The following is a 26,481-nucleotide window of genomic DNA, read 5'->3' as shown; positions in this document are numbered from 1 at the left end:
ACTTCCCAGACAGGGTGGCGGCCGGGCAGAGGCTGCAATCTCAGCACTTTGGGAGGCCAAGGCAGGCGGCTGGGAGGTGGAGGTTGTAGCGAACCGAGATCACGCCACTGCACTCCAGCCTGGGCAACATTGAGCACTGAGTGAACAAGACTCTGTCTGCAATCCGGGCACCTCGGGAGGCCGAGGCTGGCAGATCACTCGCGGTTAGGAGCTGGAGACCAGCCCGGCCAACACAGCGAAACCCTGTCTCCACCAAAAAAATACGAAAACCAGTCAGGCGTGGCGGCACCCGCCTGCAATCACAGGCACTTGGCAGGCTGAGGCAGGAGAATCAGGCAGGGAGGTTGCCATGAGCGGAGATGGCAGTAGTACAGTCCAGCTTCGGCTTGGCATCAGAGGGAGACCGTGGAAAGAGAGGGAGAGGGAGACCGTGGGGAGAGGGACAGGGACAGGGAGAGGGAGAGGGCAATTAATTTTTATATAACTCAACTTTGATTAAAATTCCCAAAGAGGCCAGGCACGGTGGCTCACACCTGTAATCCCAGCACTTTGGTAGGCCAAGGTGAGCAGATCACCTGAGGTCAGGAGTTTGAGACCAGCCTGGCCAACATAGTGAAACCCCGTCTCTACTAAAAAGACAAAAATTAGCCGGGCATGATGGTGGACGCCTGTAATCCCAGCTACTCTGGAGGCCAAGGCAGGAGAATTGCTTGAACCTGGGAGGTGGAGGTTGCAGTGAGCCGATACTGCGCCACTGCACTCCAGCCTGGGCGACAGGGCAGAACTCTGTCCAAAAAAAAAAAAAAAAAAAAAATCCTCAAAGAAAGAAAGTTCACAGATGTAAACAATTCATATTTTATATAAGCACATATGTACATAGAAAAAAATCTGAAAATTCTGGAAGAATGTACGTCAAAGTATTTGAGGTGATTTATGTTTGCTTCTCTATATTTTTTTTTTTTCTTGAGATGGAGTCTCCCTCAGTCACCCAGGCTGGGGCGCAGTGGCACGATCTCAGCTCACTGCAGCCTCCGCCTCCCGAGTTCCAAGGATTCTCCTGCCTCAGCCTCCTGAGTAGCTGGAATTACAGGTGCCCGCCACAACACCTGGCTAATTTTTTTATTTTTAGTAGAGACGGGGTTTCACCATGTTGGCCAGGCTGGTTTCAAACTCCTGACCTCAGGTGATCTGCCTGCCTTAGCCTCCCAAAGTGCTGGGATTACAGACATGATCCACCATGCCGGGCCTGCTTCTCTATACTTTTCTTTAAAAAACAAAAAGCAAAAGTGCAGTGGTGCCATCTCGGCTGACTGCAACCTCTGCCTCCCAGGTTCAAGAGATTTCCTGCCTCAGCCTCCCAAGTACCTTGAATTACAGCCTGCACAACCACACCTGGCTAATTTTTTATTTTTAGTAGGGACGGTGTTTCACCATGTTAGCCAGGCTGGTCTCGAACTTCTGATCTCAGGTGATCCGCCCACTTCGGCCTCCCAAAGTGCTGGGATTACAGATGTGAGCCACCACACCCCCGGGCGTTTGTTTGTTTGTTTTTTCTTTTTTTCTTGTTTTTTTTTGTTTGTTTTTCAGACACAGTCTCACTCCTCACCCAGGCTGCAGTGCGGTGGCAAGATCTCAGCTCACTGCAACTCCGCCTCCCAGGTTCAAGTAATTCTCCTGCCTCAGCCTCCCGAGTAGCTGGGATTATAGGTGCCTGCCACCATGTCCAGCTAACTTTTGTATTTTTTGGCAGAGACAGGGTTTTGCCATGTTGGCCAGGCTGGTATTGAACTGACTTCAAGTGATCCGCCTGCCTAGGCCTCCCAAATGCTGGGATTACAGGAGTGAGCCACTGCACCTGGCTTGTTTTTTGTTGTTGTTGTTGTTTGTTTGTTTGTTTTTGTTGTTTTTTGTGTGTGTGTGTGTGAGATGGAGTTTTGGTCTTGTTGCCAAGGCTGGAGTGCAATGGTGCGATCTCAGCTCATCGCCACCTCCACTTCCTGGGTTCAAGCGACTCTCCTGTCTCAGCCTCCCGAGTAGCTGCGATTACAGGCATCCATCACCACACACAGCTAATTTTTAGTAGAGTCAGGGTTTCTCCATGTTGGTCAGGCTGGTCTCGAACTCCTGACTTCAGGTGATCCACCCGCCTCGGCCTCCCAAAGTGCTGGGATTACAGGCATGAGCCACTGAGCCCAGCCTTGTTTGTTTTTTAATAACAGAGTCTCACCGCATTGCCCAGGCTGGACTGGAGTGCAGTAGCACAATCACAGCTTGCTACAACCTCAAACTCCTGGATTCAAGTGATCCTCCCACCTCAGCCCCCCAAGTAGCTGGGACTACAGGTGTGTGCCATCACACCCAGCTAATTGGGTCTTTACTTTTTAGTAAAGACAAGGTCTCACTTTGTTGCCCAGGATGGTCTCAAACTCCTGCGCTCAACTAGATTTTTCCCAGCAGAAATACCCCTATGAGTTAAGAAGTCCGGGTGCGGTGGCTCAAGCTTGTAATCCCAACACTTTGGGAGGCCGAGGTGGCTCGCCTGAGGTCTGGAGTTCGAGGCCAGCCTGGCCAATATGGTGAAACCCAATCTCTACTAAAAATACAAAAAATTACGTAGGTGTGGTGGTGGGCACCTATAATCCTAGCAACTTGGGAGGCTGAGGCAGAAGAATCGCTTGAACCTTGGGGGCGGAGGTTGCAGTGAGCCGAGATCACGCTATTGGACTCCAGCCTGGGCAACAAGAGTGAAACTCCGTTAAAAAAAAAAAGAATGAGTTCAGAAATGTCATCTTTTTACACAGTGGGAAAAGAAAGATTGAGGAAAAGGCAGGTAAGGGTAAGAAAAGGGAATCTCTCAGACCTCAGTCGCCTTTTTAGGGAGATTGGTTTAAAAATAGATATATGTTTAAGTTGAGGCTCAGAAAACTGGTTGCCTTAGGGTGACTGGGATGGAGTTGGGGCACCATGGCATGTTCACCTTTCCCTCAATTTTTCTTTTTTTTTTTTGAGACGGGGTCTCGCACTGTCACTCAGGCTGGAGGGCAGTGGCGCAATCTCAGCTCACTGTAAGCTCCGCCTCCCGGGTTCACGCCATTCTCCTGCCTCAGCCTCCCAAGTAGCTGGGACTACAGGCGCCTGCCACCACGCCCAGCTAATTTTTGTATTTTTAGTAGAGACGGGGTTTCACCGTGTTAGCCAGGATGGGTCGATCTCCTGACCTCGTGATCCGCCTGCCTCGGCCTCCCAAAGTGCTGGGATTACAGTCGTGAGCCACCGCGCCCGGCCTCCCTCATTTTTTCTTGTCTCCCCCTCCTGCAGCTCCCTGATCACTAGCACAGAGGACCCAGCGCTGAGATTGTCTAAAGCCGTAGGATAGTCATGGAGAATTCACCATTAACTCTGCCAGAAAGAGCAATGTATGGCTCTGTTCTTTTCTTAAACTCCCAATTTGGCTTCATGCCTTGTCTACTATGGACTTTGGCTCCTGATTCTTGGCTAAATTCTTCATGCTTAAATTACTGGCTTCAAAAATACTGGGCAGTTGCATTACCTGTCTACCTCCTTAATACTATAGTAACCAGTTATGTACTCTTTTTTGGCACTAAAGTAATGAGTATCTCTCTCTCCACTCAACTCCATTCGTAAAATCACACGCAACTATTCCAAAAATTAACAGCGAAAAAAATACCAAGGGCCGGGCGCGGTGGCTCAGGCCTGTAATCTCAGCACTTTGGGAGGCCGAGGCGGGCGGATCACGAGGTCAAGAGATTGGGACCATCCTGGCTAACATGGTGAAACCCCGTCTCTACTAAAAATACAAAAAATTAGCCGGGCGTGGTAGTGGGCGCCTGTAGTCCCAGCCACTGGGGAGGCTGAGGCAGGAGAATGGCGTGAACCCGGGAGGCGGAGCTTGCAGTGAGCCGAGATCCCGCCACTGCACTCCAGCCTGGGCGACACAGCGAGACTCCGTCTCAAACAAAACAAAACAAAACAAACGAAAAAAATACCAAGAAGCCATACCAGCATTAACACATATTCCTGTTAATGAAGTAAACCTAATGTTCTTTTTGGCAACCAAGAACTTTATACCAAAAACTGAATTGTATATAGATATTCTAACACCAAACATTTATATGTTTTTGCCATTATAATTGTGACCGTAATTATTTTTATTATCTCCTATTAAGATGTATTGAAATGTAAAATAAAACATACATCTAACTTATCTTTAAATTCCATTAATATTGTAAATGTTCTCAAATATTAGTTACTAATGGACAGAATTTTACAATACTTCATGAATATTTTTTAAAAAGGCCAGGCATGTTGACTCACGCCTGTAACTCCAGCACTTTGGGAGGCCGAGGTGCGTGGATCACCTGGGGTCAGGAGTTTGAGACCACCCTGGCCAACATGGTGAAACCCCAACTGTACCAAAAATACAAAAATTAGCTGGGCATGGTGGTGCATGCCTGTAGTCCAAGCTACTTGGGAGGCTGAGGCAGGAGAATCGCTGGAACCCGGGAGGTGGAGGTTGCAGTGAGCCGAGATTGCACCATCGCACTCCAGCCTGGGCAACAAAATCAAAACTCCGTCTCAAAAATAATAATAATAATAATAATTAAAAACAACAACAAGAAGCTCTTTCTGCCGTCTTACTGTGCCACCATAATGGTGCACATAAATGTCCTGGCAGATGTTCTCAAGAGCATCAACAATGCTGAAGAGAGAGGCAAAGGCTAGGTTCTTATTAGGCTTTGCTCCAAAGACAACATCTGGTTTCTCACTCTGATGATGAAGCACGTTCAAATGTTCAAATTTGAACATTGGCAAATTTGAGGTCATCGATGATCACAGAGCTGGGAAAATTGTTGAGAATCTCTCAGACAAGGTTACACAAGTGTGCAGTGATCAGGCCCAGATTCGACATATAACTCAAAGATCTAGAAAAATGGCAGAATAATCTCTTCCCTTCCCCTCTGTTTGGTTTCATTGTACTGACAACCTCACCTGACATCATGGGCCATGAAGAAGCAAAATGAAAACACACAGCGAGTAAAATCCTGGGATTCTTTTTCTAGGGATGTAATACACATGTACAAATAAAATGCTTCAGTGGACAAACAAAACAAAACAAAGCAACTGTTTAGGCCAACTTATCTGCTGGAAGTTCTCCAAGTACCATAGAGGCAGCATGCACCAGCATCAAGGCCTCTGCTGTAGGACACCACCACCTCACTAGCCTATTCCCTTTGCCACCAGCCAGCTCCACTTCTTCATATAAATAGGCCTTGATTGGCCCATTGGAACCCAGAACCCAGTCTTTTTACCCCAAATCTAGTAGCATAGGGCTGGAAGTGAAATATAATAAGAATGGGACACAGCACTTCTTTCATAATTTTTTTTTTTTTTTTTTTTTTTGAGATGGAGTCTTGCTCTGTCACCCAGGCTGGAGTGCAGTGGCGCAATCTTGGCTCTTCCGGGTTCTATGCCATTCTCCTGCCTCGGCTTCCTGAGTAGCTGGGACTACAGGGGCCAGCCACCAAGCCTGGCTAATTTTTTTATATTTTTAGTAGAGACGGGGTTTCACCGTGTTAACCAGGATGTTCTCGATCTTCTGAGCTCGTGATCTGCCCGCCTCCGCCTCCCAAAGTGCTGGGATTACAGGCGTGAGCCACCGCACCCCGCCCATAATGTTTAACCTTGCCTTTTACTTAAAAGAATTCCGGGAACTGGCTTTAGGAAATCTAAATATTAAACTAAGGTTGTGGAGTGTCCCACCTCAGGAAGAAATGCTGAACAATTGATTTACAGCCTTGTTGCTGTTCGCCAGACCACCAGGTGGGTGATCCATTACTCAATAAAACCATCAAAACCAGATAAGGCTGACCCGCATACTCTACCCCTCATGTGCTTTGCCCAGCCCAACCTGCATACTCTACCCCTGATTGTCTAATAAAGCAGAGTTAGTCAGGTAGTCCTCTCCGTTATGTCTGTGCATAAGCTCTAACAAGCCTGTCTGGGAACACTCCTTCAGCCTCATGTCAATTTCTATTGCACTGAGAGCCCAAGAACATGTGATCTTAAGTAACAGAAGGCTTTAACCTTTAAAAAATCTAATCACAGTAATCTTATTACACTTAAATTAACAGTTATTCTTTTTCTTTTTCGAGACGGAGTCTCGCTCTGTCGCCCACGCTGGAGTGCAGTGTCATGATCTCGGCTCACTGCAAGCCCCACCTCCCGGGATCACGCCATTCTCCTGCCTCAGCCTCCGGAGTAGCTGGGACTACAGGCGCCGGCCACCACGTCCGGCTAACTTTTTTGTATTTTTTAGTAGAGACGGGGTTTCACCGTGTTAGCCAGGATGGTCTCGATCTCCTGACCTCGTGATCCGCCCCCCTCGGCCTCCCAAAGTGCTGGGATTACAGGCGTGAGCCACCGCGCCCAGCCCAACAGTTATTCTTAATATCATCAAATATCCAGTCAGTGTTCAAATTTTCGTTTTTTTTGTTTGTTTGAGACAGGGTCTTGCTCTGTCACCCAGGCTGGAGTGCAGTGGCACGATCTCAGCTCACTGCAACCTCCGTTTCCCAGGTTCAAGCGATTCGCCTGCCTCAACCTCCTGAGTAGCTGGGATTACAGGCACACACCACAACGCCTGGCTAATATTTGTACTTTTATTAGAGATGGGGTTTCACCATATTGGCCAGGCTTACCTCAGGTCTTAAACTCCTGACCTCAGGTGATCCACCTGCCTTGGACTCCCAAAGTGCTGGGATTACAGGCTTGAGCCACCTCGCCCAGTTTTTTTTTTTTTTTTTTTTTTTTTTTTTTAGACAAGGTCTTGCTCTGTCACCCAGGCTGGAGTGTAGTGGTGTGATTGTAACTGCCCAATGGGTTCACCTTGCCCACTGCCTACACAGAGCCCATTTATCAAGACAGGGGAGTTGCAATAGAGAAAGAGTAATTCACACAGAGTGGGCTGTGTGGGAGACCAGAGTTTTATTACTCAAATCAATCTCCCCAAGCATTCAGGGATCGGAGTTTTTAAGGACAACTTGGTGGGAGGGGGGAAGCCAGTGAGCCGGGAGTGCTGATTGGTCAGATCAGAGATGAAATCATAGGGAGTCAAAGCTGTCTTCTTGAGCTGAATCAATTCCTGGGTGGGGGCCACCAAGATCATATCAGCCAGTTTATTGATCTGGGTGGTACCAGCTGATCCGTCAAGTGCAGGATCTGCAAAATATCTGTAGAATATCTCCCTGGTCTTAGGTTTTGCAGTAGTGGTCTTATCCCCAGAAGCCATTTGGGGAGAGTCAGAGCCTCGTAGCCTCCAGCTGCATGACCATAATTTCTAATCCTGTGGCTAATTTGTTAGTACTGCAAAGGCAGTCTAAATCCCCAGGGTTTGTTTTGGGAAAGGGCTGTTACCATCTTTGTTTTAAACTATAAACAAGTGATCCTCCCACCTCAGCCTCCCAAAGTGCTGGGATTTTAGGCAGAAGAAATAAGGGATTAAAAGCAAAAGACAGAATTCTCTTTGTTTATTCATATGCTGTGTATTGACTGAACTACCAGATATTGAGGCTTCTCTGCTTATTAGCTGCATGACTTTGGGCAAGTCAAGTTTCACCTGAGCCTTGCAAGTCAGGCCTGGGGAGTCCAACCACCCAGAACTTTTGAGTCTCTGTTAGAGAGCAAGACACTCTCTCAAGAAACAAAATAAAACAAAAAAAGAGTATTGGGATATGGGGAGTTTGGCTCCTGTAGAAAGGGTAGTCTGGGAGGCCTGTTAGAGGAGTTAACATTGGACCTGAGACCTGAGGATGAACAGAAGCCATCCTGAAAGAACTGGGAAAATAAAGAGGTGGCCGGGCGCGGTGGCGCACGCCTGTGATCCCATCACTTTGGGAAGCTGAGGCGGGCGGATCACCAGGTCAGAAGTTCAAGAGCAGCCTGACCAACATGGTGAAACCCCCCCCCTCTACTAAAAATACAAAAACTAGCCAGGCCTGGTGGCACGGGCCTGTAATCTCAGCTACTCAGGAGGCTGAGGCAGGAGAAATCGCTTGAATCCAGGAGGCGGAGGTTGCAGTGAGCCGAGATTGCGCCACTGCACTCCAGCCTGGGTGACATAAGAAAACTCTGTCTCAAAAAGAAAAAAGAAAAAAAATACAAAAATTTTCCGGGAGTGGTGGCGTGCTCCTGTAATCCCAGCTACTTGGGAGGCTGAGGCAGGAGAATTGCTTGAACCCAGGAGGCCGGGGTTGCAGTGAGCCAAGATCATGCCACTGCACTCCAGCTGTGGTGACAGAGACTCTGTCTCAAAAAAAAAAAAAAAAAAGAAAGAAAGAAAAAGAAAAAAATAACTCGCAGAGCAAACAGCCAGTGCAAGGGCCCTGAGGCAGGTAGTTCCGTGTTTTTTGAGGAACAGAAAGAGACCGTGTTTCTGTTGTGAGAGTAGTGCTAAGACAATGTTGAAGGGGCAGTCCGGATAGAATGAGGAGGTAGAAATTTAACCGAAACAGGAAGCCACTTAACAGTATTGGAGGGGGAGAAGGATTGCAGAGGGGTCGTGGGAGAGGCCAGGGAGCAGTTGGAGGTGATTTCAGTGATCCAGGTGAGAGACAACGGGGGCTTGGACTGGGCTGGAGCTGTGGAGTTGGAGAGACGCCGGCAAATTCAAGGACTTAGGAATGGATTAACTGCGAGGGCTGAAGAAAAGGAATGAGGTGACCTTGGGGTTCAGGCCTGGGTGATGAGGCGCTTTAGTGGTGCCTTTATTCAGATTTGAGTCTGGAGTCGGGTCTGAGGGGTGGGGCTCGTTCAAGCGGAGGCACGGTGGAGACAGAGGGAATTGGACTCAGTCGGGGGGCAGCAATGGAAGTCAGCAATTGCTTAGGGCGGAATGCGATTTCCGGGGAGGAGGCGCGGGTATGTAGACAGAGGGGGTTGGGACACACCGGGAGGGGAGGAGCCAGCCCCAGAGATCGGGAATCCTCTCAGTCCTTAGTTACAAGGCTCCATCCTCACTTTGTTCGCTCCTCAGTCGTCCAGGCGGATTCCTTTTTCGCCAGGTAAGGCTGGCCCGGGTGCGTGGGGCCCGGCGTGCCCTGGGTAAGGCTGGCCCAGGCGCGTGGGGTCCGGGGCGCCCCGGGTAAGGCTGGTCCAGGCGCGTGGGGTCCGGGGCGCCCCGGGTAAGGCTGGTCCAGGGGCGTGGGGTCCGGGGTGCCCCGGGTAAGGCTGGTCTAGGCGCGTGGGGTCCGGAGCGCCCCAAGTAAGGCTGGTCCAGGCGCGTGAGGTCCAGGGTGCCCCGGGTAAGGCCGGTCCAGGCGCGAAGGGCGCGGGGTGCCCCGGGTAAGGTTGGCCCAGGTACGTGAGGCCCGAGGTGCCCCAGGCAAGGCTGATCCGGGTGCGTGCGTGGGGCCCGGGTGCCTGGTGCCCGGGGTGGGGCAGGCAGTTGGCCCCCTCACTTGACTCCCTGCTCTTTCCCTTACTGTCCGTGGCGCAATGAGAAAAAAACTATCCTAAGACTTATCTATCCCCAAATTGGAAACATGAAAGTAGTTATGTGAAGAAAAAATAAAGTCAAGAAAATGAGGTGGTGCTTGACAAGTCCTAGCTTTAGAAAAAGGATGGAGAGGCCGGGAGCAGTGGCTCACGCCTGTAATCCCAGCACTTTGGGAAGCCGAGGCGGGCGGATCACCTGAGGTCGGAGTTCGAGACCATCCTGACCAACATGGAGAAACCTCGTCTCTACTAAAAATACAAAATTAGCCAGGGGTGGTGGCGCATGCCTGTAATCTTAGCTACTCAGGAGGCTGAGGCAGGAGAATCGCTTGAACCCGAGAGGCGGAGGTTGCACTGAGCCGAGATCGCGCCATTGCGCTCCAGACTGGGCAACAGGGGCGAAACTGTCTCAAATAAAAAAAGATGGAGGGCCGGGCGCGGTGGCTCACGCCTGTTATTTTCCAGCACTTTGGGAGGCCGAGGCGGGGGCGGATCACGAGGTCAGGAGATCGAGACCATCCTGGCCAACTTGGGGAAACCCCGTCTCTACCAAAAATACAAAATTAGCCGGGTGTGTTGGCTCGCGCCTGTAGTCCCAGCTACTAGGGAGGCCGAGGCAGGAGAATCGCTTGAACCGGGGAGGCGGAGGTTGCAGTGAGCCGAGATCGGGCCACTACACTCCAGCCTGGGCGGCAGAGCGAAACTCCGTCTCAAAAAAAAAAAAAAAAGTGTTTAATTATGTGACTGGAAAAATTGATTTGGAAGTAATAACTTTTGCATTTTCTTCAATTTCCTCCAATTGTTAGGCAAATCGAATTCTTGTTCAAATTGCAAAAGGAAAGCGTGCCTTCCATAATAATAGACCCCAACTCTCACAAAGAAGAAACCATTCTCTCCGGCCCCTCCCTGGCCTCCTCAGATTCACCTCTGGGTCCTCCCCTTCCCTGCAGCCCTCTCCCGACTTGCACCCCAGACTCTGCTAATTGTGTGTGCCTTTTTAAGCAAACACATGCATAGATAAGTGCTTTTTCTTTTTTCCAGTCTTCAATATAAGGTGATTTTCTACATTAAATAAATCTTAAACTTTGGTATTATGAACTTGACTTGAATTCTAGGCACCAAGGCACAGCTTAGAGTGGACCCAAGTCCTGCTCTGCGGAGTTCGTCTTCCCAGCGAAGGTACAGAGGAGGATGAACTGCTGAGACTTGGTAAGTAGTTTAGTGGATTAGGGGTAGGATTAGTGGCGGGTAAGTGTGCGGGTGGGGTTGGGGTGGGGTATTTCATTTTTTGAGACGGAGTTTCGCTCTTGTCGCCCAGGCTGGAGTGCAATGGTGCCATCTCCGCTCATTGCAACCTACGCCTCCTGGGTTCAAGCGATTCTACTCCCTCAGCCTCCCAAGTAGCTGGGATTACAGGCGCCTGCCATTATACCCGGCTAATTTTTGTATTTTTAGTAGAGACGGGGTTTTGCCATTTCGGCCAGGGTGGTCTCGAGCTGCTGACCTCAGGTGATCCTTCCACCTCCATCTCCTAAAGTGATGGGATTACAGGCGTGAGTCACTGCGCCTGGACTGGGGAGGGGTATTTTAGAGTGAAACAAGGGAAATGACCTTGGGTCTGATAAAGAAATGAGCCCTACTTATAATCTAGTGTGGGTCAGGACCCTTTTGCAGTCTGGGGCTATTAGCAGAATCCACAGTTCGTCATCGCTAGAAACCACATTTTGTTTCACGTAACAGTTGTTGCAGGTTTTGCACTCTCACTACTTCAAGATTAAAAGGGCCGGGTGTGGTGGCTCACACCTGCAATCCCAGCACTTTGGAAGGTTGAGGAGGCCAGATCACTTAAGGTCAGGAGTTCGAGACCAGTCTGGCCAACATGGCGAAACCCCATCTCTACTAAAACGTACCAAAATTAGCCGGGCATGGTGGCACGCTCCTGTAGTCCCAGCTACGCGGGAGGCTGAGGCAGGAGAATCGCTTGAACCCGGGAGGTGGAGGTTGCAGTGAGCCAAGATCCTGCCATTTCACTCCAGCCTGGGCAAGAGTGAGACGCCCTCTCAAAAAAAAAAAAAAAAAAAATATATATATATATATAGATTAGTCCTGCTACTCAATCTTGTTTAGTAGTAGGTTAAGAAGCTCATATATTCCAAATTTTTTATTATCTAAAAAAGTTTTTTAGAGATGGTTTTGCTATGTTGCACAGGCTGGTCCCAAATTCCTGGCCTCAAGTGCTCCTGCTGCCCCGAAAGGTGCTGGGATTACAGGCTTGAGCCACTGCACCCAGCCCAGCACTTTGGGAGGCCGAGGTGGGCGGATCACCTGAGGTCTGGAGCTGGAGACCAACCTGGCCAACATGGTGAAGCCCCATCCCTAAAAATACAAAAATTAGCTGGGTGCAGTGGTGCACGCTTGTAGTCCCAGCTACTCGGGAGGCTGAGGCAGGAGAATCACTTGAACCTGGGAAGCGGGGGTTGCAGTGAGCTGAGATTGTGCCACCTGCACTTCAGCCTGGACGACAGAGTGAGACTCTGTCTCAAAAACAGAAGAAAACAAAACAAAACAAAAACCCTGTAAATTACTTGAATGCCCACTGCTGAGGGAATTATTTATTGAACCAAAATAAGTTCAAAATATGGCATGTCACACATAGAAGAGTGAGGTGTGCATATATAACTGGAAGATTACAAATGGCCTATTGAAAAAAAGAAAATAGTGTTAAAAGTATAAAGCTATTAAAAAAAAGTAAATGTCCCCAGACCCAAGGAAAGAGACGTACTAACTAGAAGTCGAAGTTGGCATTCTCCTTTATTGTCCTCCCATGCACCCATAAAAACCAGGCACTTTATCTTGGTATGGTAGCACGCCTGTAATACCAGCTCCTCAGGAGACTGAGGTGAGAGGATCACTTGGTCCCTGGAGTTTGTGACCAGCGAACAGTGATCACACGACTGCTTGCCACGCTGGGCGAGAGTGAGATCTCAAAAAAAAAAAAGCAAAAACACAAAAGTCACCTGTACGTTGTGAGAGATACCACACCAAACTTTGGGTGGCCTCAGAGGTCAGATAATAGAGACTGAGGTGAGGGACTAGTAATTGTTCTTATTTAAAAAAAAAAAGAAAAGAGAAGTCCATAATCCCCCCAGCAAATTCAGAAAAACACACACACCGACCCCCCACCGCCGCCCCACCCCGCCGATAAGAACAGGCTGCCAGTGTTGAAAAGGTAATACACCACAAAGGAAATGCAAGCAGATAAACATATGAAAAGATGGCAGTCACAAGCCAAGGCAATGCAAATCAACAAGCTTTTTTCCATCCCTAAAATTAAAGGAAAAGTTTATCCGCCCTCCCAACCCCCAGTCCCTTGAGGGAAGTGCTAAACATTTCTTGCCCTTCCCAACCAGGTGCTCTCCTGTATTGTATACTTTTAAAGTAACCTCCTTAAAATACAAAGCAGAACTTGGGAGTACACTGGTGAAAACCTCCGGTCTCCCTAATCACTTTTTTTTTTTTTTGGCAGGGTCTTGCTCTGTCACCCAGGCTGGAATGCAGTGATGCAATCATAGCTTAGAGTAACCTTGAACTCCTGGGCTCAAATAATCTGACCGCCTCAGCCTCCCAAGTAGCTGGGACTGCAGGCAGAAGCCAGGACGTCTGGTCCCTGAGCCCTTTTGATGGCTACCATCCAACCCTGAGACAAAATTTGCTAAACTTGTACCAGCCTCTGCTTTCTTCTTGATCAGGGATTTTGAACCCAGAGTGCCTGGGTAGTGTCTGGCTAGAATTCAGAGTATCTGATATCTTGGATGTGAAAAAGGTCACATATTTATTGTCATTAAACGCTAATCATAATTTAGCATTTAGCATTTGAGGCTGGGAGCAGTGGCTCATGTTTGTAATCTCAGCACTTTGGGAGGCTGAGGCAGGTGGATCACCTGAGGTCAGGAGTTTGAAACCAGCCTGGCCAACATGGTGAAACCCCGTCTCTACTAAAAATACAAAAATTAGCCGGGCATGGTGGCGTGTGCCTGTTGTCCCAGCAACTCAGGAGGCTGAGGCGGGAGAATCGCTTGAACCCAGGAGGCAGAGTTTGCAGTGAGCCGAGATTGTGCCACTGCACTCCAGCCTAATCCACAGAGTGAGACTCTTGTATCAAAAAAAAAAAAAAAAAATCAGCATTTGATACAGTTAACAACAAATAATAAATCCCACCGTGCCCGGCTGTAATTTTCAGTTTTAAGCCAGGCATGGTGGTGCGTGCTTGTATTCCCAGCTACTCAGGAGGCTGAGACAGGAGTTTGAGTGTAGCCTCGGCAACATCGCAAGACCCTGTCTCTTTTAAAAAAATAACTTAATTTCGAGTTTCTCATTGCACCTGTCATGTACTATAGAGTGACTTGGAAAACACATTACCCAAAAAAGGTAGTGTTAGATAATAGGGCACTGGCCAGATTAATTACTGAAAAGGTCAAAAAATCCCCAGGGTCACTATGAATGTGGCCAGGGTGGATATTTGCCCCTGCACTGGCTGTAATCAGGGTGTTCAAACACTGGAATGTGTTTCGATTTGCATTCTCCTGACTAATATAATCTTTTTGTGTTTACTGTACATATGGTTTTTGTATATGTGTTTACAAAATTGGATTGTACTCTATATTTTCTGCACCATTTTTTCCCTCTAATATACCAAAGACATCCTTAACCAATGTGTATGATTCTAATATACTCTTATTATGTATGGTATAATTTTTATATGTACATTGAACATATTGTATGCACCATATAGAGTATATATATCATAACATGGTATATATAAAACAATGTATATTATGATTATGATTATTTGAGACAGAGTTTCACTCTTGTTGCCCAGGCTGGAGTGCAATGGCGTGGTCTCAGCTCACTGCAACCTCCGCCTCCCGCATTCGAACAATTGTCTTGCCTCAACCTCCCGAGTAGCTGGTGGAGCCCGCCACCACGCCTGGCTAATTTTTGTATTTTTAGTAGAGACGGGGTTTCACCATGTTGGCCAGGCTGGTCTTGAACACCTGACCTCAGATGATCCGCCTGCCTTGGCCTTCCAAAGTGCAGGAATTACAGGCGTGAGCCACTGTGCCTGGCCATAATGTATATTATAATGTATATTTTATAAATTAATGTATTTATGTACTTAATAATTATATCTATTCTATATAATCCCATCGTGTGCATAAATCATCATTTGTTCCACCCTTCTCTTATTAAAAGACATTGTTTTCTAGTATTTTTTGGCCAGAAAAAACTCAGTACTAAAATTTCTATTCATGTATTCCTAAGTGTACAGGTGGTTTCATTCCTAATGGTAGATTCTCAAGGGGAGAGTATATGTATTATTTCTGACTTTAATAATAGGCTTTTCCAGTTTCCTGAAATGTTTAATAACTATTCCTACTTCTGATGGGTAAAAGTGGTCTCATTGTTTTTTTATTATGTACTCAACTCCTGGGATTGGGCCACTTTTCACATGTTTACTATTGATTTACATTGTCTTTCCTAAAAATATTTTATTTGTTTTAGTTTCCCAGTTTTATTTTATTTTTATTTTTACTTTTTTTTTGAGATGGAGTCTTGCTCGCTCTGTTGCCCAGGCTGTAGTGCAGTGGCGTTAACCCTAATTCAACCTCTGTCTACCGAGGTCAAGTGATTCTCCTGTCTCAGCCTCTGGAATAGCTGGGATTACAGGCGCCTGCCATCATGCCCAGCTAATTTTTGTATTTTTAGTAGAGACAGGGTTTCACCATGTTGGCCAGGCTGGTCTGGAACTGCTGACCTCAGGTGATCTGCCCTCCTCAACTTCCCAAAGTGCTGGGATTACAGGCATAAGCCACTGCAACCGGCCTCAAGTACATTTATTGTAGCATTTATTGGACACAATAAAGGCACAATTGTTAAAAGAAAAATTTGTCCTTATGTGCCTGTAGAAGTTTACCCTTGTTTTCAGCTTTCTGTGTCATCTTGGCAAGTCAAGTAGAAGTCTATTTCACCAGGGAGAGCTCAGTGGTTTTCCTTAAGGATTTTCAGTTTAAAAAAAAATATTAGAAGCATTATCAGGCTAGGCCCGGTGCCACTGCACTCCAACCTCGGCGAGTGAGACCCTGCGTAAAAAAAAAAAAAAAAAAAAAAAAAAATTAGCATTTTCAAACATCAATAAAAGTAAGAACTCATCACCCAGATTCAAAAACAAATATTTTTCCCCATTTGTTTAATCTCCCTTTTTTCTTTCTTAGTTGTTTGCTGTGTTTTAAAGTAAATCCCAGACATCATGCCATTTCACCTGTAAAAACTTCAGTATGTAGCTCTTATAAAATAAGGAGACTTTCTTAACTAAATACAGTATTGTTACAGTTGATAAAATATATATTCCTCAATATCATTTAATAGTCCATATTCAGTACTCCCAGCATTTTACAGTTGATTCATTCAAATAGAGATCCAAAATAGGGGGAGCGTACATTGCATCTAGTGAATTCCCTTAGTCTCCTGAATGAGAGCGGGCCCCTTTATTCCTGTTGAAGTCCTGTATAGGGTCCTATGGACCTGTCCGGTGGACTATTTGGTTGCTTTCTCAGTCCTTGATTAGATTCAGACACTACTGGTGCTGGGTTTTTAAAATTTACTTAATTAAGAGGGATGAGGCTGGGTGAGGTGGCTCACGCCTGTAATCCCAGCACTTTGGGAGGCCGAGGTGGGTGGGTCACCTGAGGTTGGGAGTTCGAGACCAGCCTGACCAACACGGAGAAACCTTGTCTCTACTAAAAGTACAAAATTAGCCAGGCGTGGTGGCGCATGCCTGTAATCCCAGCTACTTGGGAGGCTGAGGCAGGAGAATCGCTTGAACCTGGGAGGCGGAGGTTGCGGTGAGCCGAGATCATGCCATTGCATTCCAGCCTGGACAACAAGAGTGAAACTTCATCTCAAAAAAAAAAAAAAGGCTGGGGATGAAATGTGTAACTAATATTGATTCCTTCTCTTTTTTAGTAATCATTTACATGTTTTACATGTTTCCTCTTTTGACCTTTACTCTGGTGTAATCAAGATTTTCTGTATACATTTGTCCTCCTTACCTCCTGTCGCTCATATTTTGGAAGTTATTTTGTGATAAATGAGTGCCATGTTTTTTAAACAATTTTTTGTAACTATCATGCTTTTTTCTTTTTCTTTTCTTTTTTCTTTTTTTTTTAGCTGTTCATTTAAAATTTTTTATTTTTTATTTTTTTGAGACAGAGGCTTACTCTGTAGCCCAGAGGCGCGATCTGGGCTCATTGCAACTTCCACATCCAGGGTTTAATTTTTTTTTTTTTTTTTGAGACAGAGTCTTGCTCTTTTGCTCTTGTCACCCAGGCTGGAGTGCAATGGCACGATCCCAGCTCACTGCAACCTCCGCCTCCTGGCTTCAACTGATTCTCCTGCCTCAGCCTCCTGAGCAGCTGGGATTACAGGAACCCACCACAACGCCCAGCTAAATCTGTATTTGTAGTAGAGACAGGGTTTCACCATGTTGGCCAGGCTAGTCACGAACTCCTGACCTCAGGTGATCTGCCCACCTCGGCCTCCCAAAGTGCTGGGATTACAGGCATGAGCCACCTCACCCAGCCTAATTTGTTTTTTTAAAAAACTGGAGGTGAGGTCTCACTACATTGCTGAGGCTGGTCTCAAACTCCTGGGCTCAAGCAATCTGCTCACTCACCTCGGCCACCGAAAGTGCTGGGATTACAGGTGTGAGCCACTGCGCTTGGCCTGTTTTAAGTTTTTATGGTTACATAGTAGATGTATATATTTATTTCCATACAGGCATGCAATGTGTAATAATCACATCAGGGTAAATGGGGGTATCCTATCCACTACCTCAAACATTTATCATTTCTTCTTGTTACAAACATTCCAATTATACTGTTTAAGTATACAATAAGCTATTGTTGAGTGTAGGTACCCTGCTGTGCTATCAAATACTAGATCATTTTTGTACCCATTAACCATCCCTATTCCCCACATCCACCCACCTACTACCCTTCCCAGGCTCTGGTAACTATCATTCTACTCTCTTTTTTTTTTTTTTTTTGAGACAGGGTCTCACTCTGTCGCCTGGTACAGTGGCGTGATCTTGGCTTACTGCAACCTCCACCTCCCGGGTTCAAGCGATTCTTATACCTCAGCCTCCTGAGTAGCTGGGACTACAGGTGCGTGCCACCACGTCTGGCTAATGTTTTTTTTCTTTTGAGATGGAGTCTCGCTCTGACGCTCAGGCTGGAGTGCAGTGGCATGATCTAGGCTCACTGCAAGCTCTGCCTCCCAGGTTCATGCCATTCTCCTGCCTCAGCCTCCCAAGTAGCTGGGACTGCAGGTGCCTGCCACCACACCCAGCTAATTTTTTGTTTTTATATTTTTAGTAGAGAAAGGGTTTCACTGTATTAGCCAGGATGGTGTCTTATCTCCTGACCTTGTGATCCACCTGCCTTGGCCTCCCAGAGTGTTGGGATTACAGGTGTAAGCCACCACGCCTGGCCTCTGCTAATTTTTGTATTTTTAGTAGAGATGGGGTTTCGCCATCTCAGCCAGGCCGGTCTCAAAGTCCTGACCTCAGGGGATCCACCTGCCTTGGCCTCCCAAGGTGCTGGGATTCTAGATGTGAGCCGCCGTGCCTGGCCTTTTTTCACTATTCTGTAGAAGAGTTTGGGCACAGCTAAGATAATAATTGCTTCTACATTTTATGATTTAATTATGAAAGTTGAATGGTGCTCCCATTTTTGAACCATGCTTTATCTGTAGTTGTGTCCCCTTGTTATTCACAGTGTTCCTTATATGTATTTTGGTTTTGTTAATTCTCTATAAGTTTCAGTTTTTCATTTCTTTGATTTGCGCGCATCTCTTTTGGTTTCTTGGGTAGATTTTGCCCTTTGATCTGGTAATTTAACTTTAATTTTTATTCTTTCTAGAAAATTCTAAAATTTTAAGTCTATACATTTTCCTCAAAGCACCACTTTAGCTACATTCCCCAAGTTTTGATAGGTAATTATCATTTTGATTTAGTATTTTAAGTTTCTCCATTAGTTTGACTGAATAGTCATTTTAAAATTTAAATAACTTTAACCTTTAGTATTTAAACATTAAACATAGAGGTTTTTAAGTTTAATTTATCTTTTACTTTTATGCTATCATTTTTCCTGATTCAATTTTTATTGCAATGAAAAATTTCTGAAATTATTTTTTAGAAACAGCATCTCACTATGTTGCCCAGGCTGATGTTGAACTTCTGGGCTCAAATAATCATTCCACCTTAACCTCCCAGAGTGCTAGGATTACAGGTGTGGCACCGTGCCCTGCTTGAAATTCTTGGTTGGGTGCTGAGCATATATCTTTTGCCCTGACAAGAATGACATTTTAGCTGCTTATATGATTCTTATTTTGCAGGGGAGGGGACAGGGTCTCACACTGTCACCCAGGCTGGAGTGCAGTGGTGTGATGTCAGCTCACTGCACCCTCTGCCTCCCTCAGGCTCAAGTGATCCTCTTACCTCAGCCTCCCTTATTACTAGGACTACAGTGCACGCCACCACACCAGGCATTTTTGTTAGAGACAGTTTCACCATGTTACCCAGGCAGGTCTCAATATCCTGAGCTCAAGTGATTCACCTGCCTTCACCAGGGAAACCTTTCTAGATCTCCCTATACTCTAAAAATCAATATTCTTGGCTGGGTGCAGTGGCTCAAGCCTGAAATTCCAGCACTTTGGAGGCCGAGGCAGGCGGATCACGAGGTCAGGAATTCGAGGCCAGCCGCTGACATGGTGAAACCTCGTCTCTACTAAAAATGTAAAAAAAAATTATCTGGCACCTGTAATCCCAGCTACTCGGGAGGCTGAGGCAGGAGAATTGCTTAAACCTGGGAGGCGGAGGTTGCAGTGAGCCGAGATTGCGCCATTGCACTCCAGCCTGGGTGACAAGAACAAGACTCTGTCAAAAGAAAAAAACAAAACCAACGAAAACTCTCTCTCTCTCTCTCTCTATATATATGTATATATATATATATATATATATTTTGAGACAGTCTTGCTGTGTTGCCCAGCCTGCAGTTCAGTGGCTTGAACTTGGCTCACTGCAACTTCTGCCTCCCAGGTTCAAGCAATTCTTCTGCCTCAGCCTCCTGAGTAGCTGGGATTACAGGCACGTGCCACCATACCTGGCTAATTTTTGTATTTTTGTAGAGACGGGGTTTTGCCATGTTGGCCAGGCTGGTCTTGAACTCCTGACCTCAAATGATCCACCCACCTCAGCCTCCCAAAGTGCTGGGATTACAGGCGTGAGCCACTGTGCCTGGCCAACAATATTCTTCTGTTGAGACAAGGTCTCACTCTGTCACCCAAGGTGGAGTGCAGTGGCACAATCACAGCTCACTGCAGTCTTAACTTTCCAGGCTCAAGTCATCCTTGCATCTGAGCCTCCCAAGTAGCTGGGACCACAGGCGTGTGTCACTATGCCCAGCTAATTTTTTAATTTTTTTGTAGAGACAGGTCACCCTATGTTGCCCAGGCTGGTCTCGAACTCCTGGGGTCAAGTGATCCTCCCACCTCAACCTCTCAAAGTGCTGGGATTGCAGGTGTGAGCCACCATGCCTGGCCAAGAAAGTCATTTTGAATTGACTTGATAACTGGTTTTCAGAAAAAGTCTTAATGTTAACAATCTCTGCAATTCAAAAGGGACAACTATTTCTCAATTTTGCGTAAGATTCTATTCAAGTTAGCTTAGATTTGGATGATTTGGTATGATACATATATTGGTTTTTTAAAGAATAACATCTATTATAATTAATCTCATTATAGAGAACACAGACAACAAAGTTAATAGTATGGCAAATCAGACAGCTTCATTCTTAGTTATCTGCTCTTTGGTTAATTTATTGCATTCAAATCACTATGTAAAGGGAATTTTCATGATAATTTATAAATTTTGAATTCTAATTTTTTTCTAGTCTTACCCATTTTGCTAGTGAACTTTTTATTAATTTATTTTGGAGTGCACCCAGCATAGTTTTCTTAACTAAGCTCATATTCTTACCAAGTTTCTCAAGAGAATTCTTTAGTAATTTTTCATTTTTTTGTATTTCAGATTGACGTATTTTAAGATTTTTTTAACTTCTGAAGTCTAGCAGGCCTGTAAGAACAAAAATCATTCTGCAGGAATTAAAAACAGAATCCAGTCTTGACAACATATCCACAATGTCTGATGTATCTACTAGTGTACAATCAAAATTTGCTAGACTTGCAAAGAAAAAGGAAAATATCACCTATATGAAAAGAGAGCATTTAACAGAAACTGATAAGGACATAGCTCCGGTATTAGATTTAAAATGCAAGGACGTATCAGCAATTATGAATAAGTTTAAGGTCTTAATGGAAATTCAAGACCTGATGTTTGAGGAGATGAGGGAAACTCTTAAAAATGACCTAAAGGCAGTTTTAGGAGGAAAAGCTACAATACCTGAGGTAAAGAATTCAGAGAACTCCAGTAGTAGGACAGAGTTTCAGCAAATAATCAATTTAGCATTACAAAAAACAGGGATGGTAGGGAAAATAGAAGGAGAAAACTCTAAAATAGGTGATGATAATGAAAATTTAACCTTTAAATTAAAAGAAGTAAATGAGCTGAGTGGTAAATTAGACAACACTAACGAATTCAATAGTAATGATGGTAAGAAATTACCCCAGGATGAATCACGAAGTTACGAAGTCATGGGAAGTATGGAAGAAACCTTATGCAATATAGATGACAGAGATAGAAATCGCAATGTCCATTTAGAATTTACAGAAAGAGAGAGTAGGAAGGATGGAGAGGATGAATTTGTCAAAGAAACGAGAGAGGAAAGAAAATTTCAGAAATTCAAGAATAAAGAGGACGTTTTAAAAGCCTCCAGAGAAGAAAAAGTGTTGATGGATGAAGGAGCAGTACTTACCCTGGCAGCCGACCTTTCATCAGCAACACTGGATATTAGTAAGCAATGGAGTAATGTCTTCAACATTCTGAGAGAACATGATTTTGAACCTAAATTTCTGTGTGAAGTTAAATTAGCATTTAAATGTGATGGTGAAATAAAGACATTTTCAGATCTGCAAAGCCTTAGAAAATTTGCCGGCCAAAAATCTTCTATGAAAGAATTACTGAAAGATGTACTCCCACAAAAGGAAGAAATAAATCAAGGAGGAAGAAAATGCGGAATTCAAGAAAAAAGGGTAAGCATACAAATGTATAAATGTATAAAGCTTATGTATAAATGTAATAGTAGGCACGGTTATTTTGAAGGATAAATCAATTTTTTTTTTTCTTGAGATGGAGTTTCGCTCTTGTCAGCCAGGTGGGAGTGCAATGGCACGATCTCGGCTCGCTACAACCTCTGCCTCCCAGGTTCAAGTGATTCTCCTGCGTTGGCCTCCCAAGTAGCTGGGATTACAGGCAAGCACCACCACGCCCAGATAATTTTGTATTTTCAGTAGAGACGGGGTTTCTCCATGTTGGTCAGGCTGGTCTCAAACTCCCGACCTCAGGTGATCCACCTCGGCTACCCAAAGTGCTGGATTACAGGTGTGAGCCACTGGGCCCAGCCGGTTAAATCAATTTTTAAAAAATGATTCCTTAAAAGTAAAAGCATGATATTAAACGTAATGATTTAAAGGGCACTTTTTTTTTTTCTGTGAGGGTTTTATTATGGGCAGAGGGCAAGGGGGCCTTAGTCCTTCTTGGCAGCTGGTTTCATCATGGTGGCCAAGACGGCGCTCAGCTCCTCTCCCTGTTGGTGTGAATGTGTGACCTCACCCTTTTCTTGATGAACTTGAGGGCCTGTTTGTCCTTTGAGACCTTGAACAACTCCGTGGTGTGATACTCTACGTGGTGAAGCAACACACCTCTCAGATCATGTCCCACACTAACTTCATGTGTTTGGTCAGGTGCCTGAAACAGCAGCAGTGCCTGGGCTTTTGCTCATGTTCTTGATCACCTTGTTGCCCTTGTTGAGACCCAAAGCCTTGGGGTCACACATAGCAGTGGCTGCTGTTCTCCCATGGCTGCTGTGCTGGAAGGTGCTTTTTTTTTTTTTTTTTTTTTTTGAGATAAAGTCTTGCTCTATTGCCCTGGCGGGGGTGCAGCGGCTCAATCTGGGCTCACTGCACCCTCCACCTCCCAGGCTCAAGTAATCCTCCTACTCCAGCCTCCTGATAGCTGGGACCACATGCATGCACTACCACACCCAGCTAATTTTTGTACTTTTTATAGAGACGAGGTTTTGCCATGTTGCCCATGCTGGTCTCGAACTCCTGGGCTCAAGCAGTCTACATGCCTTGGCCTCCCAAAGTGCTGGAAGTACAGGTGTGAGCCACCATGCCCAGCCAAGGTCTATATTCGTAAACCAATATTTTTTTACATGTTTTCAAATGAATGCTTCTCCTCTGCCTTTCCAACATTTCCAAGTGTAACCTCTGCAAAGTGAGAATCCATAAGGAAAAGGTACACTTGAATCAACAAGTTATTTAAGAATCAGTATTTAATCTCAGAAATTAGCTGCCTTCCAGTGTTTACACAGATGAGGCACCTAACCTGTCTGGTGGGTTTGGGAAGGTTGAAAAGCTCAGTGGCAGACTAAGGGCTTCAAGGAATATTAGGAGCCAACATTTATATTGCAGACATCATCAGAAGCTCAATACCTTGCTTACTTTATATTACAAAAATCCTGGGGTGATGCTGCCATTAGACCCTGCTTTATAAGGAAAATTGAGGCAGTAGTAGCAAATGTGGCAATTGGGCCAGGGTTTGAATAGTTTTGAACTGAGCTTGTTGTATTCCTAACCAAAGCCTGCTTGTCTTTAAAGTCCTAAGGCTAGAGTGTAAACTGCAATTGGGGTCTTTTTTTTTTTTTTTTTAATTGGGTTTGTTGTTGTCTGTGGAGAAAGGTAAATGTGAGCCTGGGGTTTTTGTTTGTGTGTGCTTATGATCTTCCTAAAGCAGATTGTAAACTTTAGCCAGATTACAATGCCTATTTACCATAGGACTCTCACATACAATAAGCAGACAATTGATTAAAATAGGTAATTACTGAGGATCAATCACATACACAGCAGTAAGTGTTCAGGGATCTAGAAGGAAGAAAGTAGACATTATGACCTCAGAATTTGTTTCAAGATTACACAGGAAATGACAAATATCTTGAGATGATCATAGGGAGACTTCACTTGTTTGGGGACCTAGGCCTTCAAGAACAATTAATATTTAAGCACTTTTTCAGATATTTTCTGTCAGAATTGAAGCCATATTAAAATTAGTGAAATTGAGGTTTTAATTCTTTAAAAGACAAATGATTTAAACAAATAACTCTTTTTTTTCTTTGTTTAACTTTCAGGATAAAACCCTAATAGACTCAAAGCATAGAGCTGGAGAAATAACTAGTGATGGCTTGAGCTTCCTATTTCTTAAAGAAGTAAAAGTTGCTAAGCCAGAGGAGATGAACAACTTAGAGACTCAAGAGGAAGAGTTTTCCGAGCTAGAGGAGCTGGATGAAGAGGCCTCAGGGATGGAGGATGATGAAGTTACCTCAGGGCTGGAGGAGGAGGAGGAAGAGCCCTCAGGGCTGGAGGAGGAAGAAGAAGAAGAGGCCTCAGGGTTGGAGGAGGATGAGGCCTCAGTGCTAGAGGAGGAAGAGGAACAGACTTCAGAACAGGACTCAACCTTTCAGGGTCATACTTTGGTAGATGCAAAGCATGAAGTTGAGATAACCAGTGATGGCATGGAAACTACTTTCATTGACTCCGTAGAGGATTCTGAATCAGAGGAGGAAGAGGAAGGAAAGAGCTCTGAAACAGGAAAGGTAAAGACTACCTCCCTGACTGAGAAAAAAGCCTCACGTAGACAAAAAGAAATTCCCTTTAGTTATTTGGTTGGGGACTCTGGGAAGAAAAAGTTGGTGAAACACCAGGTGGTGCACAAAACCCAGGAGGAAGAGGAAACAGCTGTGCCCACAAGTCAAGGAACTGGCACACCCTGTCTGACCTTATGTTTGGCCTCTCCCTCAAAGTCACTAGAGATGAGTCATGATGAGCATAAAAAGCATTCACATACAAATTTGAGTATTTCAACAGGAGTCACCAAACTTAAGAAAACAGAAGAAAAGAAACACAGAACTCTGCACACAGAACTAACATCCAAAGAAGCAGACTTAACAGAGGAAACAGAAGAAAACTTGAGTAGTGTGATTAATAGCATCAGAGAGATAGAAGAGGAGATTGGAAATTTGAAAAGTTCCCATTCAGGTGTCTTGGAAATTGAAAATTCAGTAGATGATCTGAGTAGCAGAATGGACATACTTGAAGAAAGAATAGACAGTCTAGAAGATCAAATTGAAGAATTCTCTAAGGATACAATGCAAATGACCAAACAGATAATTAGTAAAGAAAGGCAAAGAGATATAGAGGAGAGATCTAGAAGTTGCAACATTCGTTTGATAGGAATTCCAGAAAAAGAGAGTTATGAGAATAGGGCAGAGGACATAATTAAGGAAATAATTGATGAAAACTTTGCAGAACTAAAGAAAGGTTCAAGTCTTGAGATTGTCAGTGCTTGTCGAGTACCTAGTAAAATTGATGAAAAGAGACTGACTCCTAGACACATCTTGGTGAAATTTTGGAATTCTAGTGATAAAGAGAAAATAATAAGGGCTTCTAGACAGAGAAGAGAAATTACCTACCAAGGAACAAGAATCAGGTTGACAGCAGACTTATCACTGGACACACTGGATGCTAGAAGTAAATGGAGCAATGTCTTCAAAGTTCTGCTGGAAAAAGGCTTTAATCCTAGAATCCTATATCCAGCCAAAATGGCATTTGATTTTAGGGGTAAAACAAAGGTATTTCTTAGTATTGAAGAATTTAGAGATTACGTTTTGCATATGCCCGCCTTGAGAGAATTACTGGGGAATAATATACCTTAGCACTCTAGGGTGACTACAAACAATATGCTTTCCTCCCCCAGCATGCATCCAAAAATCAAGAAGTAAAACGAAAATACACTTCTACCCAGAAGGATGGACAGCTAATAGCATACTTGGGGATGAGGAGCAAGGAATATTACAGATATTACCTAGATGTTAATAAAGGGTATGTTTAAAAAAAATAGGCTGGTCTCAATGTAGTGAGTTATTTCAGTTGATCACAGTCAGTTACAGATAGAATTCCTTGTTTTACTTCCCCCCCACCACCTCCCTACTGCAGTTGACTAGTCTTTTTAGAATTTATATTATCTGGCTGGGCACGGTGGCTCACACCTGTAATCCCAGCACTTTGGGAGGCCGAGGCGGGTGGATCACGAGGTCAGGAGATCAAGACCATCCTGGCTAACACAGTGAAACCCCGTCTCTACTAAAAAAAAAAAAAAATTAGCCGGGCATGGTGGCGGGCGCCTGTAGTCCCAGCTACTTGGGAGGCTGAGGCAGGAGAATGGCGTGAACCCGGGAGGCGGAGCTTGCAGTGAGCCGAGATCACGCCACTGCACTCCAGCCGGAGCCACAGAGCGACACTCCGTCTCAAAAAAAAGTATATTGTGCTAGCTTGTCTTAAGAATAAACTTCCTATACTGTTGGGGGAGGGCTGCACCTGTCAAGATAACCTGTCAATGTAGTAGGAAAACAGGAGGGGACAGTAACAGAAAAGCACGGGAAAAGACGGCAAGGTCAGTTAAAATAGAAAAGTGCTCAGTGCCTCATACCTGTAATCCCAGCAGTTTAGGGGGTCAAGGCAGGTGGGTCACTTGAGCCCAAGAGTTCAAGGCCATCCTGGGCAATGTGGCAAAACTGTCTACAAAAAAATACAAAAAGAGGAAGAAATGATATTTCACAAGTTTGTATCACTTGTCATGATGTGACTCTTGAATATATTAAATCTTTTTACTTTGAA

At 45.0% G+C, this 26,481-nt stretch overlaps 1 protein-coding gene across 3 annotated transcripts; it reads left to right on the top strand.

Annotated features, from left to right (window-relative positions):
- Positions 1-7,723: 7,723 nt before the first annotated feature.
- On the top strand, positions 7,724-26,481 carry L1TD1 (LINE1 type transposase domain containing 1). Of its 3 annotated transcripts, none has more exons than XM_034966402.3 (5): positions 7,724-9,080; positions 10,629-10,722; positions 17,625-17,735; positions 20,660-21,780; positions 23,937-26,481. In XM_034966402.3, the coding sequence occupies exons 4-5, from the start codon at positions 20,770-20,772 to the stop codon at positions 25,518-25,520; spliced, it is 2,595 nt and encodes an 864-aa protein (XP_034822293.3). In that variant the 5' UTR covers positions 7,724-9,080; positions 10,629-10,722; positions 17,625-17,735; positions 20,660-20,769; the 3' UTR covers positions 25,521-26,481. The 3 variants fall into 3 exon arrangements, with proteins under 3 accessions (XP_034822293.3, XP_054947880.2, XP_034822286.3); XM_055091905.2 differs by having other exon boundaries at positions 17,621-17,735; XM_034966395.3 differs by lacking the exon at positions 17,625-17,735.

Source organism: Pan paniscus, chromosome 1 (genome assembly GCF_029289425.2).
Source record: "Pan paniscus chromosome 1, NHGRI_mPanPan1-v2.0_pri, whole genome shotgun sequence".
Lineage (NCBI taxonomy): Eukaryota > Metazoa > Chordata > Mammalia > Primates > Hominidae > Pan > Pan paniscus.
The sequence above is the reverse complement of the archived record's forward strand: the minus strand, read 5'-3'. Positions and strand labels throughout refer to the sequence as shown.

What these genes read in the sequence shown, in the direction of transcription:
- L1TD1 (XM_034966395.3), top strand. Translation starts at nt 20,770, where the DNA reads ATGTCTGATGTATCTACTAGTGTACAATCAAAATTTGCTAGACTTGCA. An exon ending in GCGGAATTCAAGAAAAAAGG is followed by an intron (nt 21,781 to 23,936) that starts GTAAGCATACAA and finishes TTTAACTTTCAG; the next exon opens with GATAAAACCCTAATAGACTC.